The following is a 25,204-nucleotide window of genomic DNA, read 5'->3' as shown; positions in this document are numbered from 1 at the left end:
CTGGAGTGCAGTGGCGTGATCTCAGCTCACTGCAACCTCCACCTCCCAGGTTCAAGCGATTCTCCTGCCTCAGCCTCCTGAGTAACTCGGATTACAGGCGCGCCACCACGCCTAGCCAATTTTTGTATTTTTAGTAGAGACAGGGTTTCACCATGTTGGTCAGGCTGGCTCGAACTCCTGACCTCATGATCCCTCCGCCTCAGCCTCCCAAAGTGCTGGGATTACAGGCGTGAGCCACTGGGCCAGGCCTAATTTTTAAAACAAGTCAAATTTTGATTCTATTTTCAGTTTTATTATTGATGATTAGCATTTTGTATTAATTGAAACCTAGCAATATTCGTGGTCTTATAAAACAATTGGAAAATTGGAAGTAACTAAGTCAACCTCCCGGCATCCCTCATCCTCCTTGCCCCTCCATAAAGCCAACATTGTCTTGTCTTCCATCTTTATCATTGAGAGGTTCTAGCTCAGTTGGGAATTAAGTCATTTGCTTGCTTTTGTGACACCTATGCGATTTTTACAGTTAGAGGAGGGTCTACTGACACCATTAGCTCCATCAAAGTAGGATAAAAAAGGAATGGAAAGTCAAGTGGTGGCACTGTTTTTTTTTTTTTTTTTTTAATCTCATTTTTTTTTAATCTCAGTAAGTAGGTGTGTTGGGGAAGAAATGGGTAAGAAAGAGAAGTATATGTGATAGATTTAAGAGACTTTTGTGTCTGAAATAGTTGTTCCACAGATAGATAGGACATCAGAATTTATAATGCAAAGGCAAAGAGAAAAAGGAAAGTTATCTGTCTCTTATTCTGAAGTTTAAAATTCTCTCTTTTTTTTTTTTTTTTTGAGACGGAGTCTCACTCTGTTGCCCCAGGCTGGAAGTGCAGTGGCACGATCTCAGCTCACTGCAACCTCCACCTCCCAGGTTCAAGTGATTCTCCTGTCTCAGTCTCCCGAGTAGCTGGGATTATAGGCGCCCGCCACCATGCCCAGCTAATTTTTATAGTTTTGGTAGAGAAGGGGTTTCATCATGTTTTCCAGGTTGGCCTCGAGCTCCTGACCTCAAGTGATACACCCACCTTGGCCTCCCAAAGTGCTGGATTACAGATGTGAGCTACCGCAACTGGGCTAAAGTTTAAAATTTTTTTTTTTATTTTTTGAGATGGAGTCTCGCTCTGTTGCCCAGGCTGGAGTGCAGTGGCTGGATCTCAGCTCACTGCAAGCTCCGCCTCCCGGGTTTATGCCATTCTCCTGCCTCAGCCTCCGGAGTAGCTGGGACTACAGGCGCCCCCCACCTCGCCCGGCTAGTTTTTTTTGTATTTTTTAGTAGAGACGGGGTTTCACCGTGTTAGCCAGGATGATCTCGATCTCCTGACCTCGTGATCCGCCCGTCTCGGCCTCCCAAAGTGCTGGGATTACAGGCTTGAGCCACCGCAGTGGGCCTAAAATTCTTAAACATTTTTTTATTCACAGAGCCCTCTGATTAGCAGGCAAAGGCATTTGACCTTCTCAGAAAAATGCACCTAAACACACCATCTTGCATAAAATTTTAGGGAGTTCATTAAAAATATCTCATCTAAAGTAAAAGCACAGCAACTTCCTTTACTCTGTCTTCAGAAATGATACGAAGATTGGGATAAGCGACCCAAAAGGACATACACAAAACACATAAAAAGGATCATTGATGCTGAACTAATTTCCAATTAAATGATATATTTGGAATTAATTCAAAAGAATACAGAGTGTGTACTGGGCAGTTGGAGGGCAGAGGAGAATATAGATGAAACAAGATTTGCCTTGAGTTGATAGTCCTTGAAGCTACATAGGACTTGGGGATTCACTGTGCTATTTGCTGTAATTATTTGAAGATCTAACACTTTATTTATTCCATTTTCAGATACTCTCTTAACTTACTGGAATAAAGTATCTCCTCAGGAGCTCATAAACATTCTTATACTTTTAGAGTAAGTTATATTAATTTATCTTCATAAACTTTCCCCTTATTTGGGGAGAATTCAACTGTTACATTTTTTTCTATTTTTAATGGCTTATTTGCTAATAATGCAGAAAATGTTAAATTATTCTGATAATATAGAGCCTGGCATAGTGGTTCTTTATCTGCAGACAGAAGAAAAATGTGAACGTGGAATACTTTCTATATTGCTGAAAACTCTAGGTAATAATAAACCATCTTTACAGCCCAGCAAAAGACTTTCTGTGATCTGAAAAACTGGAAGTAGTATCAGCTGTTCTGCATCATTCATTTGGAACAGATGCTGGAATAGTGGAGCAGTGGAAGTGATTGGAATTTAGAATTTGTACTTTCATATAGAGCTGAGTAATTCTACCCACTGCAGAAATGTGTCTGTGTATTTGTGTGTGTACACACACACACACACACACACAGACACACACGTATGTATATAAGTATGTATTCCAAGACACTTGGGGGAAAACTAGTCTGGAGATGGGAAATTGTCCTCCATTTCATCCTGAGCTATTTTTATATGATTATTGGAAGCTAAAAGAAAAGTTAGACATAGAATGAAATGCAAGAAATTTTTTAATAAATAGTACACATATATGATTTGTATGTGCATGTCTACAAAAACAAAGCATATCAATACAAACCCTTGGATTAAAGTCTTACAAACTTTAGCGGAAAATGTCAGGATAATAAACAGCAGTTAAGATTTTTTTTAACTACTGTAATTGTACTCAAATATTTACTAATGAAAATATCTGATGTTGGGGATTTGCTTTAGAAACACAGGGGCAGGGAGGGTGGAGGGATATATCAGGGGACCTATTCAGGGCAGAGGTCAAAAAAGAATAGCCATGAGTTCAATCATTGTTGAATCTAGGGGGTGATTGGGTATGTGGGAGTTGACTATGGTACTCTCCCTACTTTTGTACGTGTTTGAAATTTTTAATAATATAAAGTATTTTAATGTTATTATTTAAAATGTAGAAATTGCCCCAATTTTTAGTGCGGAAGAACCTTTTAGAGATATTATTGACTATGCTGGTGGGCCAGGCATGGTGGCTCACACCTGTAATCCCAGCACTTTGGGAGGCTGAGGCAGGAGGAACACTTTAGCCCAGGAGCTTGAGAGCAGCCTGGGCAACATAATGAGACCTGATCTCTACAAAAAATAAAACATTAACTGGGCATGGTGATGTGCACCTGTGGTTCCAGGTACTTGTGAGGCTGAGGTGAGAGAATCATTTGAGCCTGGGAGGTCGAGGCTGCAGTGAGCCGCACATGATCATTCCACTGCCTTCCAGCGTGGGTGACAGAGCGAGATCCTGTGTCAAAAATAAAAATGACTGATGGAGACCTTTGCTATGATAAGTTATAGAGCACAAAGGGTGATTTGCATTGACAGGTATTTTTTAACCTGTCATTAAAATTGTATATGAAGACATGATGTAATTGTAGCAAATAAATGGAGAAAGATAGAATATGGCAAGCCCACAATTAATTATCTATGTATTTCTGTGTAGCAAAACACGTATCATTATATGATTTAAATAGGCCATTCTTTGTAACTCATGACTTTTAAAATATCACTTGTTAATCTGTAGAGGATGTTAATATATTACTAACATGCTATTGTTTTTCTTTCTAGAGTATGCTTGTTTCACTTTAGATATATGGGGAAAAGAAACATAGCAAGGTAATTCCCATGGCACTGCAATTTCTACTTTTTCCTTCTCTTCCAACAGAGGGCAATCTTACTCATGCCATGTAAAACCTAGGTTATATATTTTGAGTTAACATTGAGATACCCATGATTTAGTTAACATGTCCCAACTGAAAATTTAAATGAATGGGAACTTTTACATTTTCAAGCTTCCCAAGGGGTGATGATTAAAGTGACATACAGAGTTTCTACCTTGTGAGATGCTTATCTTTTCTAAAGGAATCCAGAAGGGGCTAGGTCCAGGGAAAGGCAGGAAATCATAAAGTGAGGACAACTGTAAGGTCTATACTTTTGTCTGAAGACTATCAATACTCACCTCAGTTACTAAGGCAAATAGAAATCCCCAACAGCAATTGGGACATAAATGATATATTATCTATTTCCTCTTTTTGTCATGTAAGTCCTAGTGAAATAAATACTTAAGGAAATATTTGAGGGATTCTAAGGTGAAGAAGGTTACTTGCTTATTTCAATGAGATATATTTTAGGGGTAGAGATAGTCATTAAAGGAACTTAAAAATAGTTTTTAAAAAATGTTTAATTTTTAAGAGGCTGTGTGGATGGGGAGATTATTGCTCAGTCTCTGGAACGTCCTAAGGATAGGTAGTTTGGGTGGTGAGGGTTCCAGTTTCCACCATCTTTTCCCATAACTTGGAGTTGATATGGCCATTGTTACCATGAACCTCAGTCTCTAGGATTCTGTCAACTCTCCCACTACGTTTACTAGAGGATAGATAAACTACTTCTTCCTTAGTCCATGTATAACCCAGTTGTAATTTTTTAAATGGAAACAACATTAAAGTAAAACAAAGAAAAGTTTGTTTATCTTAGCAATAGACATACCTACAGAGTAAAAATTTCTAATCCAAACTTACCTCAAGTCCAGAAACAGATTAGATTGGCACTCATTCTTGAACATCTGACTCTAGGATTTTCCCCTCTCATTTCAACCTTTAGTGAACCTCTGTCTATCTTCTTCCCACTCTTGACCTTCCTCACCTCCCGTGAAAAGATTGAATCTTATTGGAGTGCTGGCCACTTATCTCTGATGTTTTTGAGAAGAAGAAGGGAAGTGGAAGCTCTTTCTAAATTCCTAAATTCCTTAATTATATTCATATATGCTATTTTAAAGATACATTAAAACTTCATCCAATTTCTAGTGACACTCGATTTAATCCTTGAGTATACTGCTATGTTTATGTGAGAACCTAATTTTTTTTAGTTAAAAAGATTATAACATTGAGATATGTTATTAGAGAACTCCAGTTCCTGACTTTAAAATTTATTTTAGGGTGCATGATGCCTGGCTGTCAAAACACTTCGGAATAGACCGAAAATCGCAAACCATGCCTGCTCTTCGAAACAGATCAGGAGTAATGCAGGCCCGGCTTCAGCATCTTAGTAGCCTAGAAAGTTCATTTACACTCAATCACAGTAAGTGAAAATGTGTGTGTGGTACCCATTTGACCTTAAAGAAGTCCTGGTTTAAATAATAAAAACTGAAGGTGATGGATACCCTGAATACCTTGATCATTACACATTCTATGCATGTAACAAAATATCACCTGTATCCCTTAAATTTGTATGAAGAAAAGAAGTCCTGGTTTAAATTACCAATATGATGAGAAATGATTTCCCATACATACATATATTTGCATCTTTCTGCTATGTAAATATGTATATAATCAATTTCATCATACATGACTATAAAATGATAAAATACACATGGATTTTTGAACAATTTTAGGTCATGGTGTTTTCTTCATAGTGTTAAAGAAATTAAATTTTTCCCATGAATTGCTGTTCTCATAATATTTTTATATTGGGTGTTCTTCATTCCTACTGTTAAACTTTAATGCAAATATTGACATCTTAATATAATAGTATATGTAATATTTGTTTAGTTACTTTTGGTCATTTAATGATTAGGGAATGAACATGCTGAGATGACTGCAGAAATCAGTGAACTCTAAATACTAGTTTGGCAAAGGTGTATTTCAGACAGGTTGAAGTATTGACAAGGCAAATAGGGCAAGGAGAGAAATCTTGCCCAACTGTGGAAGCTAGAGGGTTATATAAATGGAAGGTCTCCTATGAAAAGCAAATATTAATAACAACTCAAAGAGTGAGAATGTTTTGTTTCCACACAGTCCTCTGAAGGTTTCAGAAAAGGAAGTCAGCAAAACTGGCTTTGTGGTAAGACCTAGTAATAAAAAATAATGTTTTGCTAGACGCTGAGCTAATAGACTCAGGACCTTTAAATCTGCATGTTTTAAAGCCTTCAGCTTCTTGTAAAAATATGATGAAACTACTTCCTTCAGTTGCCTCCAAGATACCTTGTTTTCCTTCTGATTTAGAAACAAATCTCATATAATCAGCATAATTGAAAATGTCTGACCATAAGGCACTACTGTTTATCTGTAGCTGAATTTCTATTTAGTGGTTTCTCATTTTTACCCACATAATTAGTGGCATGACTTAGAAGGCCTCCCACATTATTTCCTAGTTACATCACCAGAGTTCATCACTGAAACCTTGTCTCCAAAGAGGTGGGCACCTAATTATGTCCTGCAGAGCTCTTGATACAGAACTGTAATGAAAACTAATGAAATTGATTAACCCAGACTATATTTGATGAAGGAGTTAAATACAGTATGATGCTGTGAGCCCCTTTTCTTTTTTTTTTGAGACAGAGTCTCACTCTGTCGCCCAGGTTGGAGTGCAGTGACGTAATCTCAGCTCACTGCAACCTCCGCCTCCCGAGTTCAAGTGATTCTTCTTCCTCGGCCTCCTGAGTAGCTGGGATTGCAGGTGCGCGCCACCATGCCGGGCTAATTTTTTGTATTTTTAGTAGAGATGGGTTTCACCATGCTAGCCAGGCTGGTCTTGAACTGACCTCATGATCTGTCCGCCTCAGCCTTCCAAAGTGCTGGGATTACAGGCATGAGCCACCACACCCAGCTGAGCCCCCTTTCTTGTCTTAAGTCTTTGGCTTAAGACAAAAGCTTAATGACTTTGTAGAAAGTCATTCAGCACCATTATGTGCATCTTTATGTTGGGAAAAGTTTAATTTACTTTTTTAATCCTAGGTTCTACAACAACTGAAGCAGACATTTTCCACCAGGCACTTCTTGAAGGCAATACAGCTACTGAAGTTTCCCTAACAGTACTAGATACCATATCATTTTTCACTCAGTGCTTCAAGGTAAAAATGAAGAGTTGTAATCCAGTTGGTACCATTGCAAAGTAACATTATACAGAAATTACCTAGTCAAATGTGGGGTAGTGCAGTGAAAAAGGCTGGCATGAATAGTCAGGAAATGTGGGTGGCAGTTCTAGTTTGGTTATCATGTGACCCTGGAAGTCACTGAGACTCACTTGTGTCATCCATAAAGGGAAGGGAATGGACTCACTTGCCCTTAAGCTCTCTTCTACCTCTTAAATTCTATTAGATTTTCATGTTTAAAAACAAAGTTTCCATACTTTAAGTAGCCAGCAGTTTTTAGCCCAAAATATGATTGGATCTGTTTGCCCAAATACCCATTGTGATGAGGGTCCTGTCAGGGTAGATGATGTCCAGGCAGGCTGGCTGACTTCCCTAGCCACGCACTTAGTGTTTTTTCTCAGATGTTTGCCTCTCAGTGCAAATCATCATTGCTATGATTTTAAAAAGAAGGTAAAAGCACTTATCTAACAGGATTATTGGAGGGGGGAATGCGATAATGGACGTGTGCTTTGAAAAGTAAAAATGATATGACTATAATGTAAGAACTCAAAGGTGAAAAATCTTGCTTGCTTTCACTTCAGTTATACAGATGTGTTTTTTTGTTTGTTTGTTTGTTTTTTCCTTCTTCCCCTCTTCTCTAAGTAATTCAGTTAATTGTTTCAGCGACCTCGAGATTTTCTATGGAAACCTGGCCTGTGCTTTTCAAAGAGGCTTGTAAAGGAAAATTGAATTAGATACTAATACAAAATAGCCTGCAGAATACCTTTAATAAATAGGCTACAGATCCCTTTATGAAGTATTAGGTTTGTTCTGTATTAAAATGCAACACAACTCCATGTTTCATCGTGCCAATAAATAAGGAAGTCATTAGATCTCATGATGTACATTGTATTCCTTCCTCCTATTCTGATACCTCTTATTTATTTAACAAACATTTATATAATCTCTTGGTAAATATCAGGCACTGTCCTAAAGGCTTTACAAATATTAACTCACTTTTTCATTGTGAGGCTAGGAATGAGAAAGGGGAGTGATCTTTTTTGAAACAATGGAAATGTTCTAAAATTGTATTGTGGTGGTCACCCAACTCTGTTGCCGAATTTACTAAATGTAATTTAATTGTATACCCGAAACTGGTGAATTTTATGGTTTGTAAATTATATCTCAATAACTTAAAAATACAAATATGAACTTACTTTTAATCCTCATGATAGCCTTATGATGTAGATACTGTTATTCCCTTTTGAAAATGGGGAAACTGGGGCCCACAGGAGGTTAATGCCACACAGCTGGGCAGTGGCAGAATCAGGATTGAAATCTAGGCCAGTTATGAGAGACCATGATTCTAGCCACTATACCATGCTTTGAAATATACTAAGGAAAGTGCCAGAAAAATCAAAATACCATTCAGGGATTCTGGCTGTCAGTATTATCATTAGATTGTTGTTGTTTTGGGTTTTGTTGTTTTTGGCCAGGTTGTAACCTGCTGGTTACTTTCTTGAAGGGTAGCAGGATAGAGCTGGAGAAATTAACCATTGCTGATTAAAACAAAGTTGACAAACTAATAGGTATTTCTCTACAATTTGTTGTTTCTTTGCAAGGGGCATTTGAACAATTTACATAGTCTGTTCAATTGTGATACCTGTTAAATATCTCTACTCATAGAGGGTTTAATTTTTCACGAATGGCTAACCATATAGTAAACATACTTTTAAAGTAAATTAGATCATAATCTAATAGAATTGGTATTTTCCTTCATTTATACATTATAATATTTAGTGTCTCAGAAATACAAAGGCTGATTGGCTTGTATTCATTTTTAATTTATTGATTTCTTAATTGAGAAGCAATATGGTATAGGTTAATAGAAAATACTGTTCCCATACTAGTCCTGTATATTGTTGTGTTGCATTGAAAAAAAATTCCACCTGTTTAAAATGTTGGGATTAAGTATTCTGGATATCATGTACGTAGTATTTGTTTGAGATTTCCAAGTTGAAAGATGGCACAAGTATTTTGAAATTATATATAAGAGCCTTTTATTTTCCTGAAACTTCCAAACAGTGGTTTCATAAACAGGTATTGGTGAAATCAGTTCTGTCATTCTCAGTGGGGCATAAACCATATTTTTTAATGTTTTATAGACCCAGCTTTTAAATAATGATGGCCATAACCCATTAATGAAAAAAGTGTTTGATATACATCTTGCTTTTCTTAAAAATGGACAATCTGAAGTGTCACTGAAACATGTATTTGCCTCACTAAGAGCTTTCATCAGTAAGGTAAGGACAGAAGCTTGGGAGCAGCCGGTGGGCTGTCTTCATTGCAAAAAAGAAAGATGGGACAATGGGGGTCACTGTGGTGACATATACAATGCCAGCTCATGAAGCCATTAAGTACTGCCTTTGTAAATAGAAATACAGAGCAACAAAGCACACACAGAGGGCCTGACCATGAACCCCCTCAAATCAGAAGCTACTTTTTATTTCACCCCATAATACCTTCCCTTTTCCATTAAGCTTCTTTGAAGAGTATCATTTTAAAATTACCAAGCCTGCCAGTTCTCTATTTTGCTTCTTTTTAAAAGTATTGTCATGTTGGAGGTATATAAGCCATGAGTGCACTCATGTCTAAAGACTTTGAAAGGATCCAACTTTTGTAATCCCAATTCCAATATCTTGGAAATGGTAAGCACTCAGTACATGTTCAAATGGATGAATCCTGACTTTCAATGCTAGTTGTAACTGAGGGCCCTAAATGTGCAGTCCACTTGCCCCAGCTGAACAATAACCTCAGACTTGGCTTTTAGGAAGAAATATGACTGAAACAGACAGCAAAGATTTGTTTTCTGTGCTCAGGGGCTTTTTAAACTTAAGAATAAACATAATAAACCAAGATAGAGCTAAGGTTATGGAAAGGCACAGTCCAGATCTTCCACTGGTTTATGTAACTACAGTAAGACAAAGAAATTCAGTTACGTTATTTGTGTAATAGGCTAGCTAAGCTTTGAAAACTTTTTGCCATCCTCATTATTTATATAGCAGCTAGTTGCATTTAATAGATACAGAAATTAGATGAATTTGAAACTTTTTATTGCCATTCTTTAATATAATTTATGAATTAAAAATCTATGGGAAGCCGAGTTCAACACAAGCATGTTACAAGAAACCAAGGGAAGGAGATTCAGAAATAATTCATTTAACAAAAACTGTGTAGGTACTTACTGGATATAGTCCCTAAGGGCTTATTGTCGAGTAGAGGGAGGCACACACACATCAAGATACACGTACACAGAAACAAATACCATCAGGATAAAATAAGTCTGAATAGACCTCTGGGGGTGGGCAGGAGAAAAACTCTAATTTACCAAAAGTTTTTCTGCAGCAATGGAGCTAGGATTTAATATGGATTCACCAAGAGATGAAACTAAAGATGTAAATGGAGTACAGATCATGTGGACTCATCTTAAGAGTTGGATTTCATCTTTCAGGCATCAGGTAGTCATGGAAGGGTTTTAAGCAGGGAAGTAACACAATTATATTTGTATTAAGAGAAAATTGGTAAGGACAGGGGAAAGTCTCTTTAAAAGTTGTGTTGAAGAAGGATTGGTGACAGTGTCAAAGGCAGTAAAAAGACTAGTTGCAGTAAGCTAGATAAGAAATGAGGGCCTGAAGTAAGGTAGTGACAGTGGATATATGAAGGGTCAAAGGCAGATGAGACATGTTGAAAAAGGATTTACAGGATTTGATCATCAGTCCACTGATAGTATGGTGGAGTGTGGTAGTTGATATGAAATACAGGGGAAAGACTACATTTGCAGTAAAAGATTATTAATGAGTCCTGTTTTGTAGACCTGTTGAATTTGAGTGCCTATGGGACATTAAGATATGTGGATCTTTGCTCTGGAGAGGGATCAGATTGGAGAGCCAGACTTGGAGTCATTCTCCATTCATCCATACTGTATTTATTGAGGACCTTCTCTGTGTCAAGTGCTGTACTAGGTCCTGGAGATGCAATGGAGATACAAAATAAATAATAGTTTTCACTCTCATGAAGCATTCAGTCTTAGTGGGGATAGGGGAGACAGAAAATAAATAATAAAAGAATTAGTAATTATGAGCCAGGTGCGGCGGCTCATGCCTATAATCCCAGCACTTTGGGAGGCCGAGGCGGGCAGATCACCTGAGGTCAGGAGTTCGACACCAGCCTGACCAACATGGCAAAAATACAAAAATTAGCCAGGCGTGGTGGCGGGTGCCTGTAAATCCCAGCTACTCAGGAGGCAGAGGTTGCAGTGAGCCAAGATGGCGCCATTGCACTCCAGCCTGGGCGACAGGGCAAGATTTCGTCTCAAAAAAAAAAAAAAAAGTATTATATGTTCTAGGAAAGGAACAAACAGGGTGCTGAGACAGTAAATGATTTGTGGGAGATACTCTTATCTTAGATAGGTTTGTCACTTTTAAAATGAGACCTGAATCTGTAATCCCAGCACTTTGGGAGGCTGAGGCGGGTGGATCACAAAGTCAGGAGTTCAAGACCAACCTGGCCAACATAGTGAAACCCTGTCTCTAGTAAAAAAAAAAAAAAAAAAAAATTAGCCGGGCATGGTGGTGTGCGCCTGTACTCCCAGCTACATGGGAGGCTGAGTCACTTGAACCCAGGAGGCGGAGGTTGCAGTAAGCCGAGATCGTGCCATTGCACTCCAGCTTGGGCAACAGAGCGAGACTTCGTCTCAAAAAAAAAAAAAAACAAACAGAGAGATCCAAATTATTGAAAAGGGACCAGCTGTAAAAAGAGCTTACAGAAGAACTATCTAGGGAGAAGGACATACATGTGCCAAGGCTCTGAGTTGGGAAACCGTTTGGAATATTCTAAGAACTAAAAGGCCGGTATTTTTGGAGCATAGTGAACTAGTGGGAGCATCAACATACAAGTGGTAGTTGAAGCCATGAGAGTGGTTTGATTTTCCCTGGATAGTACATTGAAGAAGAAGAAGAACAACAACAAAAATCAAAAGCAGAACACTGGAGAGAAATAACATAGAAGGGAGGTTCAAAGACGAATCTGTAAGGGAGATGAGAGGGAGCAGCCACAGAGGTGGGAAGAAAGGTAAGAAAGAAGAATATGAGGGAAGCCAAAGAAGGAAAGAGTTCCAACATTGTCATGACGTATACAGAGTAGTCAAATAAGATAAAGGGGAAAAGAGGTCTGTTAGAATTGGCAATTAGGAGGTCATTGATGATTTTGGCCATTGCCCACTCAGAGAAGTGAGTGATGTGGGTAGAAGACTTAGTGTAGTGATGAGCTACACTATAGCTATGCTCTCCCTTAAATGTTTATTTTCATACCAGAGTATCTGCTTCATCCAGAGTTAGTTTAGTCTGGTGAAATTATTAGTGAGTTTTCCCAGTTGCCAATCAGAAAACATTTATTAAGCGTTCATTATCTGCATAGAATTACGCTTGGTATTAAGGTGAAATAAAGGGTAGATTCCTATAATGTGGGTCTAAATTCAAGGTTCCTAAGAAATAATTTTTAAAACATGGCCCTCTAGCTTCACTCTCTGAAAAACATCTATTGTGTACCCTGAAGCAGCTTATTATTTGCTCGCCTAGACCTATAAGCACAGGAAATTGTAACAAGTCTATTGTGTCTTCCACAAAGCAGACCGAATACATTCTTAAAGGAACAGGCCACTTGTCTCTTCGGATAATTAGTCACTTTCGTACTCCTTTTCTATGCTAAAATGTATCTTAACTATCAGTGTTTATGTGAAGAGGATACATGTGTGTATCTCCTGTATCCCATTTTGTTAAAAGATGAACTTCACTTGCTGAGTAGATTTTAGCTATAATTTTCTCAGCACTTTGATGTTCACAATAAAGGAACTGTTGAAATACAAAGCAAAAGAGTAAGTAATGAAGATTGACCTTCCCATTTTTAAGCCCACATTTGAGATCCATCATTCATCATTTCAGGCATTCTTTCAAAACATATTGAGAACCTGCTTACTGTATTATGGTGGTGCAAAAGTAATTGCCACTATATAGTGGCAAAAACCGCAATTACTTTTATATATATTATATTATTATATACAATAATACTCTGGAGAGTAGAGCCTGCCTTATGTTGATTTTGTATCCTCAAAGCACCCAGCAAAAGTTTAGGTGAGGATATAGAGGGCCCTTGATACTCTATTGATTTTATGATTGGATTTTAAATACTTATTTCTGTTCTCCCTGTTCTTTAGTTTCCTTCAGCATTTTTCAAAGGAAGAGTAAACATGTGTGCTGCATTTTGCTATGAGGTTTTAAAGTGCTGCACATCGAAGATTAGCTCAACCAGGAACGAAGCATCTGCACTTTTGTATCTTTTGATGAGAAACAACTTTGAGTATACCAAAAGGAAAACCTTTTTGAGGACACATCTGCAGGTCAGTGAAAATAAAAGAGCCTCTTCATCTTTCTTCTCTTCAATCTTTAACCTCTAGATCAAGATCCAGAGCCACCCAACCCAGTCCAATACAGTGTGGCCATCTAGCACTTGATGTGTGGCTAGTCTAAATTTAGATGTTCTGAAAGTGTAAAATATGTTATGGCTTTTGAAGACTTAAGTATGAAAAAGATAGAATATCTAAATTGTTTTATATTGATTGTATGTTGAAATGATATGTTACCTGTATTAGGTTAAGTATATTAAAATAAGTCTCTTTTTAGTATGGCTACTAGGTAATTGATAATTACATATGTGTCGTGTCATATTTCTACAGAAGAGAGCGGCTCTAGAGCAGAGACATTACGAGCATAGGCTCTATTTCGATTTTTTTTTGTTTGATTTTTGTTTTTTGTTTTTTGTTTTTGTTTTTTTTTTGAGATGGAGTCTCACTCTGTCGCCCAGGCTGGAATGCAGTGGCGTGATCTCAACTCACTGCAACCTCCACCTCCCGGGTTCAAGTGATTCTCCTGCCTCAGCCTCCCGAGTAGGATTACAGGCGTGTGCCACTATGCCCAGCTAATTTTTATGGTTTTAGTAGAGATGGGGTTTCACCATGTTGGCCGGGCTGGTCTGAAACTCCTGACCTCAGGTGATCCACCCACCTTAACCTCCCAAAGTGCTGCAATTATAAGCATGAGCCACTGTGCCCAGTCTCTAGTTCAAATTTGAGGACTGCCACATACTGTGTGACCTAGAACAAGTTACTTCCTTAGCTTCTCAGTGCCTCAGTTTCTGCAAATGCAGTAGGGTAAATATTGTTACCTAGCTCATAGGATTTTTATGAGGATTAAATGACATGATTAAATAACAAGCTTGTTAGATTTTACAGAACAGATGAGACAGTTTATGTTTCTCATGCTCCAGTATGCCCACTTATTTTAAAACTGAGAGATGTCTCAAAGTTCAGTGGAAAGCATGGACTTCAGAATCAGGCCTACCTGCGCTTAAATCATAGCTTAAATCCTTACATGCCGTGTGACCCTAAGCAAATCACTCAATCTGGCTAAACCTGTTCCCTTATTTGTAAAATGAGACTGAGTATTTCACTTTGCAGCATTACCCTGAGGATTAAAATAAGTTGTGTATGGTGCCTATAGTGCCTGACACAATGTGTAGCACAAGATAGCTACTTCCTACGTGATAGTTATTATTCAGCATCTCCATAGTTTTGGGTTTATTGGATGAAATAGCTCTGAACTAAACCACAATTGGGACTGCTTGACTCAGTAGCCCTCATTATAATATGGGAAATCCTTGGTCCTATTTATATCTTTACTGTCATGGTCTGTCCCATTGGAGTTGTTTACTGGAGACAAGATTATTAATGGGGAGACAACCATAAGCTGCTTATTGAAAAATGTCATCAATAATGTGAAAATCCAATAGGAATACTGTGTATGCTTCCTGTAAAAGTCTGCTATATAATTACTTTTGCATGTTAGAGTCAGCCATCATTACACATGAGCTCCTTTACTATTTGCTTTTATATGAGATGGCACTTGGAAACCCACCTTCCCCCAGAGCATTGTTCTAATTTGTGTGTCAATATACCTGAAATTTCCCCATTGTTGTTCATTCTTCTGAGTCAAAGCATCAGTTTTCTTTAAGTCTTTTATTCAAATATAGACAAATTAATAAATGTGAAGACTTAGAACACTGGCACATAATAAATGCTCAATAAAGGATTAACTAGTACTCTAATGGTTATCATCTCTTTCATCCTCTGCAAAGTAGGGATTTTTATCATAGCCACTTTACAAATGAGAAACATGAGGCACAGAAAGGTTAAATAGCTTTCCCAAAGCCACACAGTGAATTATTGATAAAGTCAAGATTTGTATCTAAGGCATTCAACTCTAGAGCCCATACCCATGGCTATTACTGTGTCTTGCTTCCTAGGACCAGTGGTAAAGCATCCAGCCATGAACATCTTAGCATGAATTGTTTTGGCAGTCACCCAAGAGAGACTGAGAGATTTAAAAGTCCCATCAAAGGCAGTGGTTCATGCCTATAATCCTAGCACTTTGGGTGGCATAAGTGGGTGGACCACTTGAGCCCAGGAGCTTGAGACCAGCCTGGGCAACATGGCAAAATCCTGTCCCTACAAAAATACAAAAAGTTAGTTAAGTGTTGTGGTACACATCTGTAGTCCCAGCTACTTGGGAGGCTGAGGTGGGAGGATCACCTGAGCCTGGGAGGTCGAGGCTGCAGTGAGCCAAGATCATACCACTGCATTCCAGCCTGGGCAATAGCGTAAGACCTTGTCTCAAAAAATAAAAAGTACCATCAAAGTCCATTGCATAAACTTTTGTTAAACTAGGTAAGCCCTGGTCAAAAACAAAGAAAGTTGCTGAGGCACTGGACTTGGAATTCCAGCCAACAAATAGACTAATGAAAAGAATGAGAAATCATCAAAGAAAAACATGATTTATTCTCACTTTTGCCACAGCTACAACCTAGAAAGCATATTTAAAATGGAGACCTGACTACCATTGTATCAGTTCACTATTACGAAAATAGTTTTAGATCTGGCTGTCCTGTGAGTTTTGAAAAATTGTTATATCTAACCAAGAAAGATCCTTTAAAATTTGAAATGAGGCCTTTCAAGTTACGATTTCAGCAGAAGAATGTAAACCCCTCATATATGAAGAAAATACATTATGCTGGTACAGTGTAGAATCTTTAAAAGAAGCATTTCATGTGAGTGCTTATGTACTTATAAAATGGTGAGCATAGGCAGCATTTGTTCAAAAGATATTTGGAAAATAATGTTTACTTCTTCTCACAGATAATAATTGCTGTAAGCCAACTGATAGCTGATGTAGCACTAAGCGGAGGATCAAGATTTCAGGAGTCTTTATTCATTATCAATAATTTTGCAAATAGTGACAGACCTATGAAGGTATGTTCTCATTTCAAATAATAAATTATAACCACCTTTACTGTCAGGGAAGTTTAAACTCTTAAACTGTCATTGGATTCACAACTTTTGATAGTATAGAATGTATGGAATGTGAGTTTTATGAGTTAAGGGCTTTGTCTTGTACCTCACTGTATCTCTAGTACCTAGAACACTGCCTGGTACATAGCAGATATTCAATATCAGTTTAGTGGATGGATGAATGAATATACTGTGTATTCATACTTGTTATGGCAAGTTGAATCTGAATTTTTTTTCTGGGCTTCATTTCCAAACTTGCTCAGAAAATATATAGATCCTTTATTTCTTAACAATTGTCACCACTTTTAATATTGGTTAAATAAGCACCGAATTTGAAATTTCACAAAATTTCACTTAGAATAGCTAACAGTTGCCTGATTCATTGCCATTGGATGAGAAATGGCACAGAAGGGATTCATTATTTGATGGTTTTGTGAGTTTTGAAAATTATCTGTTAACACCAAGGCTGTTGCTCTTAAGCACCAGTTTCCCGAGGCCAAACCCAAGACTCTGACCACTGTTCTGCTTTCTTTCCTATATGCTTAAAACTTACATAGCACTGTAAAAATTCATCTATTGCTTCGTTGCATAGAGTGCAGGTTCTGATCTTCGGTGACACATGTATACAAGGGAAGAAGAATCCTTTCCCAGTAGGACTTTTCCTCCCAGAAGAATGAATCATCCCCATTCTTGGGAAAGGTCATCTTCCAACACAGTTTGACAATATTGTGTAAAATCTGAAAAAAATTAAAAGCTCATAGTCACAGCGTATTTGATGTTTAGATGTGTAGAATCTATGTACCAAAAAATATTCCCACAGGAATGTTGCTTGCACTGAAAAATAACTGTGTGTAGTGCCAACCACTCTCAGGCTGGGAAAGTTTGCTTTCCAGCCAGTTCTACTAGTTCCCCAGGGGATCAGTGTATGCTCCAGCTAATCTTGTGAGCATAGAAACAAGTTACACCACTTATGCTTATACTCTAAGGAATTGTTTTTATCAGTTGTTACCATCCTTAATACTATGTTATATAGGTAGATTGGTAAGTTTTTCTGGGTAAATGGGGCTTGTATACTCTCTCCTTGACAGGAAATCTTTTTCTTTTCCATAACTCATTTATGAAATGACTTAGTGTTAATTCTGTTATGGCAGTCATTACCAACAAACCCTATTACAAAAAGATATGCCTTTCCCCTGGTAAATGGGATCTCTATTTATAGAAAGGAACTTTATGTATATAATTATTATTTTTAAAGGGATTAAGTTTTTATTTTTTATGTTTATTGTATTTATTTATTTATTTAGAGACGGAGTTTCACTCTTGTTGCCCAGGCCGGAGTGCAATGGCCCGATCTCGGCTCATTGCAACCTCCGCCTCCTGGGTTCAAGTGATTTTCCTGCCTCAGCCTCCCAAGTAGCTGGGATTACAGGCACCTGCTACCACGCCTGGGTAATTTTTTATATTTTTAATAGAAATGGGGTTTCACCATGTTGGCCAGGCTGGTCTCGAACTCCTGACCTCCGGTGATCCACTTGCCTCGGCCTCCCAAAGTGCTGAGATTACAGACATGAGCCACTGCTCCTGATCAAGAAGGCAGTTTTTCAAACCATTCTCCCCACATATTGTGTTCATATTGACAAGCGCCGTAACCCCTGTACCTGTCTCTTTGTCATCATCTCTGAATCATATAGATAATTGTGATTACTCCTGTGGGGGTTAAGAGGATGCAGTAGGACTTCCTTAGCAGTGGCTAGGGTAAAGAGGAAACTCTGGTATTCTTGGTGCCAAAAACAAACTTTGAAAACTTAATGATCTCTCTAAACTTTCTGGAGTGTTTTGTGATTCATGACCTCCCATTTGCGTAAATAGAAATTTCTGCAGTATGGTTTTCACCTTAGTGTATGTGGTAGTTAGTGGATGGAGTAGCTATGCTCATCAGAATGGAAGGCTGGCTAAGAGCACCAGCTCTAGGGCCAGCCTGCCTAGGTGAAAATCCTGTCTCTATGTTTACCAATTTTGAGACTTCCGTCAAGCATTTAAACACTTTTTTATAATAGTACTTCACTTATAGGGTTGTTGTAAAAATTAAAACCTGTAAAGAACCCAGATCAGTGCTTGGCACATAGTAAGCTATCAGTTTTTAGTTACTGTTACAAGAAAACGGCAAACAAAGATCACTGCCATGGCTATGGAATTCACAATGGAGGATGTGGGATTCAAAGCCAGGCAGTCTGACTCCAGAGCTAATGCTTTTATGTCCTGTGAATATACTGCCACCAAGGTTAGAGCCTTTGAAGCCTGGGCTAGTTACATATTTTAAAAATAATTTATTTAAAATTCTTTCAGTGTACTATATGCAATATACCAAGAACTGTAACAGGAAGTGAAAATCATATTATGTCCTCAGCATTGGATGACAAGCCTTAGAGCACATCGATATTGTTGTCAAACATGTCTTTTTTGTTTGTTTTGAAATTAGGCAACTGCCTTTCCCACAGAAGTCAAAGACTTGACGAAGAGAATCCGCACTGTTCTTATGGCCACTGCCCAAATGAAGGAGCATGAGAAAGACCCTGAAATGCTCATTGATCTCCAGTATAGCTTAGCCAAGTCCTATGCAAGCACCCCAGAGCTCAGGAAAACCTGGCTTGATAGCATGGCCAAAATTCATGTAAAAAATGGAGATTTTTCAGAGGTAACTACTTAAAGTTTTGTTCTAAATAAATAGCCCTTCAGAATACCTTGAGCATGTTCTGACAGTTCTTTCTCTGTCATCCTTTTTCAGGCTGCGATGTGTTATGTCCATGTAGCAGCTCTAGTTGCAGAGTTTCTTCATCGAAAAAGTAAGATATTTCTGTTTTTAGAGATGGGGGGATTTTCATTTAGCATAATAGCTTTTTATCTTTGTAGTTTAACTGTGATATAATTGAACGCTGAGAAATATGTTCACCCTTGGCCTCATTCAGTGTTAAAAATAAGCTGTTACAAAAGAAGACTGGATTGTTTGTTGTCCCTTCTGCTTTCATTAGAGATTACAAGAAAAGTTAAATAGTACAGGGTGGCCAGGTGCAGTGGCTCATGCCTGTAATCCCAGTGCTTTGGGAGGCCAAGGCTGGAGGATTGCTTGAGGCCAGGAGTTTGAGACCAGCCTGGGCAACAGAGTGAGATCCTGTACCTATTTTAAAATAAAATGTAAAATATGTATAAAAAAAAAATAGTACAGGGCTAGGCCTGATGCCCAGTGTTTATTTTCCAAGACTGTCCCTCCCTGGAAGGCTGCCACAAATTAAATTCTTCTCAAGGCTCAAGTCAGGATAACACAGATTCTTTGTTTCCCCCTCATGTGTCTTAACATCACCGACTACCCATAGACTATGTCTCTCCAGCCACTTTAGTGCAGTGATACCTGGGTATGAAAAGGGAGTCACACTCTTGAAGGGTTTCAGGTCCAGCAGCCCTGAATTCCTAATTTAAGATTCCTAATTCAGGAAATCTACTTGGAAGTGTCCCTTTCCATAAACAGTATTGTTGACTACGCTCAACAGTATTGTTGAACAAACTGCATCTGCTCAAATAGTAACCCAGTTGAGTTAGGTTTAAACGTCGATTGGCAGTGGAGATGGCAGCCAAGAAATCTCTATCTCAACGTCCAAGCTACTTGCTTTAAGGCAGTGGAATGAGTAACAGTACGGCAAAATGAAACCAAATTATTAAAGGAGTCATATCACTCTGGCTTCAGCTGTAGGAACACAGCCATATTTTGTTTTATTTTTTAATTCCAGAATTCCTATAGTTAACTATGTATCCATCATTTCACACTGAGGCTCAGTGTTTGATTGCCTCACATAACATCCATGTGGAGAATCTTTCTGAAAGGATTCTTGGCCGTGTGTAGTGACTCATACCTGTAATGTCAACACTTTGGGAGGCATGGGTAGGTGGATCACTTGAGCCCAGGAGTTTGAGACCAGCCTGGGCAGGAATGGTGAAACCCTATCTCTGCAAAAAATACAAAAATTAGCTGGGCATGGTGTCACATGCCTGTGGTTCCAGCTACAAAGGAGGGTGAGGTAGGATCATAGCTTGAGCCCAGGACACTGTACTCCAACCTGGGTGACAGGACAAGACCCTGTCTCAAAAAATAATAAATAAATAAATAAATAAAATTTAAAAAATATTCTTCTCAAATATAATTAAAATGTAGATTCGTTTTACTTATATTTTAAATTAACACTTTCTGTCTGACTCTGGAATTCTTTTGAACAATCTATGTGTTTGATATACTTTAGTTTTCTCCTTTTAGTATACATATGTGAGTTTTAAACAGAAAAAGAGATTAATTACCAAAATGAGGCCCCATTTGAGGGTTTTTTAAAAAATCACTGGTATGCATATGAAATCACAGTATAAGTAAATATTGAAATTACACACCTGAAGTTTCAAATAACCTGACAGATATGAGAATCTTAAATGGAGTACTGTGATTTCAAGTATGTCTTCAGAGAAATAGGTTAATATTATCTCATCTTTTTAATTAGTGGAAATCTGGCCAGGCATGGTGGCTCACGCCTGTAATCCCAGCACTTTGAGAGGCCGGGGCAGGTGGATCACCTGAGGTCAGGAGTTTGAGGCCACCCTGGACAACATGGTGAAACCCTGTCTCTACTAAAAATACAAAAATTAGCCGGACATTGTGGCACACACCTGTGATCCCAACTACTTGGAAGGCTGAGGCAGGAGCGCTTGAACCCGAGAGGCAGAAGTTGCAGTAAGCCAAGATCTCGTCGCTACACTCCAGCCTGGGCGACGAGCAAAATTCCATCTAAATAATAATAATAATAGTAGAAATCTGAAGATTTTTATGTCCACTAAGTCTAAAACTATACTTTTTAGATTTTGAAAATAGTTAATTATATTAAAACTATTTTCCTGGAATGTTTTTGTTTTTTTCACAAGTGCAAAGACATTAAAGCTAAGGAAAAATCAAGAATTATTTATCTGTATTATCAGTCCTTAAGCTTTAGAAATAGAATTTCTTGCTATGGTTTTTCTGGATATTATCATGAGGCAACTAGCATAAACACCAAACTGATATGTTTCAGGAAGTGGGAATAATATTTTTAACTAGCCATTTATGTATTTCATAATACCCTCAAGGTTTTTTAGAATTTATCCTTCATAGAAATCAAAGCACTCTTCGCTAATGAGGAGAAAATGTTGTTTTGAATGTTAAACAAAAAATGATGTTTAAGAGAATTTACATGTTTATTTATAGGTGTCATCTATTTTTTAATTTCTTTTAATTAAATTTTATTTTATTTTAAGTTCTGGGATACATGTGCAGGACGTGCCAGTTTGTTACATAGGTAAACATGTGCCATGGTGGTTTGCTGATGCCATCTATTTTTAAACCTGGAACACTATTTGCCTAAATTAGAAAATCTTATTCTAAAATAGTGGTAGTAGTGAAAGTCCTGAGGGTTTTCCCCACTTAGCTTCAGTGATCCAAAACACCTTTTTTTTCTTAATTAGCTGATTCAACTATACTAGCTATACCAAGGTCGACTACTGATTTAAAACACAAGTTAAAAATGCAAACTGAGTATTATTCTAAGTGAACTAACTCAGGAATGGAAACCAAATATCGTATGTTCTTGCTTATAAGTGGGAGCTAAGCTATGAGGATGCAAAGGCATAAGAATGATATAATTGACTTTGGGGACTGGGGGTGGGGGCCAGGGAGGAATAAAAGACTACACATTGGGTACAGTGTATACTGCTCAAGTGACAGGTACACCAAAATCTCAGAAATTACTGCTAAAGGATTTATCCATGTAACAAAAAATCACCCGTTCCCCCAAAACTATTTTTTTTAAAAAACCTGTAATCTGTTAACCTCCCATCCATTCTGAGAAAGCATTAGTGAGCTGTTTGAAGTCTAGATAAGACCTGGCAATTGACAGAGTCAATGAAAATACGTTTGAGTGCAGAACTGAAAAAAAATCATTGAATTTACACTTAAGATCAATGTATTTGACAAAGATAATTTGGCACCTTTAGAGCCCTTTGTTTTCTATCATTAAGTGCCCTTTGATAATGAGGCCAAGAGGGAAGGAGCATTAGAGTATATTTTAAATCCGTTACATATCCATTGCCAAAAATGTTTTGTTTTCTCTAATTCCTAACCAGTTTCTCCTGAAGTACATTATAAAACATTTTTAAATCAAGATGGAATAAAATACTACTCATCAGTTGACACATTGGAAGCAGATGTTCTACTGTGTAGCATTTTTAAGGGAAAAAATACTTTGTCGTATTGGATCATTGCCTAAGCAGGGAAGGGCTTAGGGGTCCTTGCCCCTCGAAGGTTACACAGCACCCACAAGGGACCATTTCCAGGTCCTTTTCTTCACTGGATCAGGCACTGAACTGACAGGAAAACGGAAAGGTGGTATGCAGTTCTCCCTGCCCCCGCTCTCACCCTACCCTCAAACTTCTTTCAGGCAGCCTGAGCTCTTGCTTGTTCTACCAGAGAGACTTAAGGATCACTATTCTCTTCCCTTTATTGAAGGCAGCTCAAAGTGGTAATACTGCGTGTCAGCTATTCTCCTCCCTCCCAAAAAATATAAAATAAAAATGTCAGAATTTGCTTATTTTTATTTTGTTTGAGAACCTCAAAATTTCTAGATCACATTCTCCCTTTTTTCTTTTCCCGAGAGAGGATACAACTGTTTTCCCCAGGGAAGACAAGAGTCAAGTCTCTGCATTCTTTCACCACCAAACAGTATCCTAGGTTCAGCAAAGCTTCAGGCTTGCAAGGATTCACCCATCAACTCAGGAAAAGGAATTTCCTTTCCCATAGAGTCTGGTTTTTTTTTTTTTTTTTTCATTCCTTATAGGGTAATGTTGTTCTCTTTCCCAAGTCTTTGTATCCAGGATCTGATAGCTTGAGTTTCATCAAGCTTTTTATTCCCTCATTCTTTCCTAGTCATAGCTTTTTCCCTTCTTATCCTCCCCTCAGGACTCTTAGCTCTTATCCTTCTTCTGACTAGCCATCCTTTTTTATCAAGGGTTGTACTCCTATCCCATCTTCCACACCCCTTCCCACTTTTTTTCACAGGATATCATGTATTCAGGATTGTGGTGTCTATTTGAACAGTTTCGATCTTGTTTTCCCTAGGACAGCAGTCAGGAATACAGAAGTTACAGCTATAAACGGCAAGGTCAACAGTCCTGGTCAAATACCAGAGAAACTGATGGCAGACTCTCCAGGACCACCCTCTACAGGGCTGCATAGGTCTACATGAGATCCCTCAAACAGATCCCTCCTTCTGTTGGGATATGTACACTGGCCAATTCTAGACTCAACAACTTGTTTCATCTGAAAATCTTTCTAGAACTAAGAGGAATCAGGATTTTCTCCAAGCATTTTAAAGAATCTAACAAGCAAAGGGTCCTGATATAATTGGATATTGATGGGTGTTGATAACTTTAGCAAAAAGGGAGAGGAATATAGTCATCTCTGGGTAGAGATACATTATTAGGCAGATGCATTAAGATAACACATTTAACAAGAATATTGGACTCTGAAGCTGAAAATTCATGATAGTAGTCTTTGCAGTAGGTAACCCAGACACAACTTTCAAAAGTGGGCGTTTATGTCTTTGTTCCTGAGATAAAACATAATTTTCCCTACTTCTACTTAAGATATACCAGAAGACTCTCTAGCAAGATGCTCTTAGCCTCATCTCATCTCTGGCATAGGAGTGTGTGCCTTTCTTCATCCTCCCTTAAATCCCAGCATTCTAGAAAAGCCCTATGTTTGGAAATGACTTAAAGTAATAATCTCTTTTGAACAGATGGGATTTTTTTTTTCCCAGTTATGGACCTAGCTGCCTGAGGCCTTCAGGGTTTGACTATCTTCTTCAATAAAGGCTATGTTCTTTGTCTCTTCACTCAAGTCTTGGGCCCTCTTCTTTACAGCCGAGCTCTTGACTTGATAGTGGTGATTAAGTGGAATGGTTTTTTCTACATTTCAAGAAGTTCTCCTAATGCACTACTGCACAAAGAGTATCCCACAAACCAGCTGCTACTCTGAGAACTGTTTATCACATGTTTACAACAAGATAAGGAGTATCGTCATGAATGTAAATGAACCATGTCACTAAACACTCTGTTTGTTCAACTGACTTGTTCCTTTTCATAGACTTTGTTGAGGAAGGAAATGAGGAATTGATTTACATTCTGGTGAAACTTCCTTATCTTTTTATGGTCCAGTACTTTGAATAGAACTCTCTAGAGGTCTGTAACAGACCATTTTAGTCATGCTTATCTTCAGAAATGAAGCAGGCTATGTTTTATCTTCAGTGCCTTTTATTAATTAATAATAATGATAATAATGATAATAATAATAATATTATTATTATTTTGAGATGGAGTCTTGCTGTGTCACCAAGGCTGGAGTGTAGTGATGATCTCAGCTCACTGCAAGCTCTGCCTCCCGGGTTCATGCCATTCTCCTGCCTCAGCCTCCTGAGTAGCTGGGACTACAGGCACCTGCCAGCACACCCAGCTAATTTTTTGTATTTTTTTTTTTTTTTAGTAGAGATGGAGTTTCACCCTGTTAGCAAGGATGGTCTCGATCTCCTGACCTTGTGATCTGCCCATCTTGGCCTCCCAAAGTGCTGGAATTACAGGCGTGAGCCACTGCGCCCAGCCCGATGCCTTTTATTAGCTACTTTATTTGAACAAAAATGGTCCTACAGCTTGGTGGGTCAAAGTAAATATCACTTTCATTCGTGGGTCTCCTTCTTCCTTAATTAGAACTCACTCACTACTCCC

General features: G+C 38.2%; 1 protein-coding gene across 1 annotated transcript in view; it reads left to right on the top strand.

The window, feature by feature from the left end:
- The window catches only part of DOCK11 (dedicator of cytokinesis 11), a gene marked incomplete at its 3' end in the record, with an annotated part of 157,159 nt that overhangs the window by 98,440 nt on the left and 33,515 nt on the right, over nt 1-25,204 (top strand). Inside the window, exons 36-44 of the mRNA XM_011948698.1 lie at nt 1,892-1,958; nt 3,627-3,674; nt 4,993-5,135; nt 6,791-6,906; nt 9,072-9,209; nt 13,178-13,360; nt 16,211-16,324; nt 18,843-19,058; nt 19,149-19,206. Coding sequence (XP_011804088.1) covers nt 1,892-1,958; nt 3,627-3,674; nt 4,993-5,135; nt 6,791-6,906; nt 9,072-9,209; nt 13,178-13,360; nt 16,211-16,324; nt 18,843-19,058; nt 19,149-19,206 — 1,083 coding nt within the window. The remainder of the gene's footprint in view (nt 1-1,891; nt 1,959-3,626; nt 3,675-4,992; nt 5,136-6,790; nt 6,907-9,071; nt 9,210-13,177; nt 13,361-16,210; nt 16,325-18,842; nt 19,059-19,148; nt 19,207-25,204) is intronic.

This window comes from Colobus angolensis, unplaced genomic scaffold (assembly GCF_000951035.1).
Source record: "Colobus angolensis palliatus isolate OR3802 unplaced genomic scaffold, Cang.pa_1.0 Scaffold282, whole genome shotgun sequence".
NCBI classification, from domain to species: Eukaryota; Metazoa; Chordata; class Mammalia; order Primates; family Cercopithecidae; genus Colobus; species Colobus angolensis.
The sequence above is the reverse complement of the archived record's forward strand: the minus strand, read 5'-3'. Positions and strand labels throughout refer to the sequence as shown.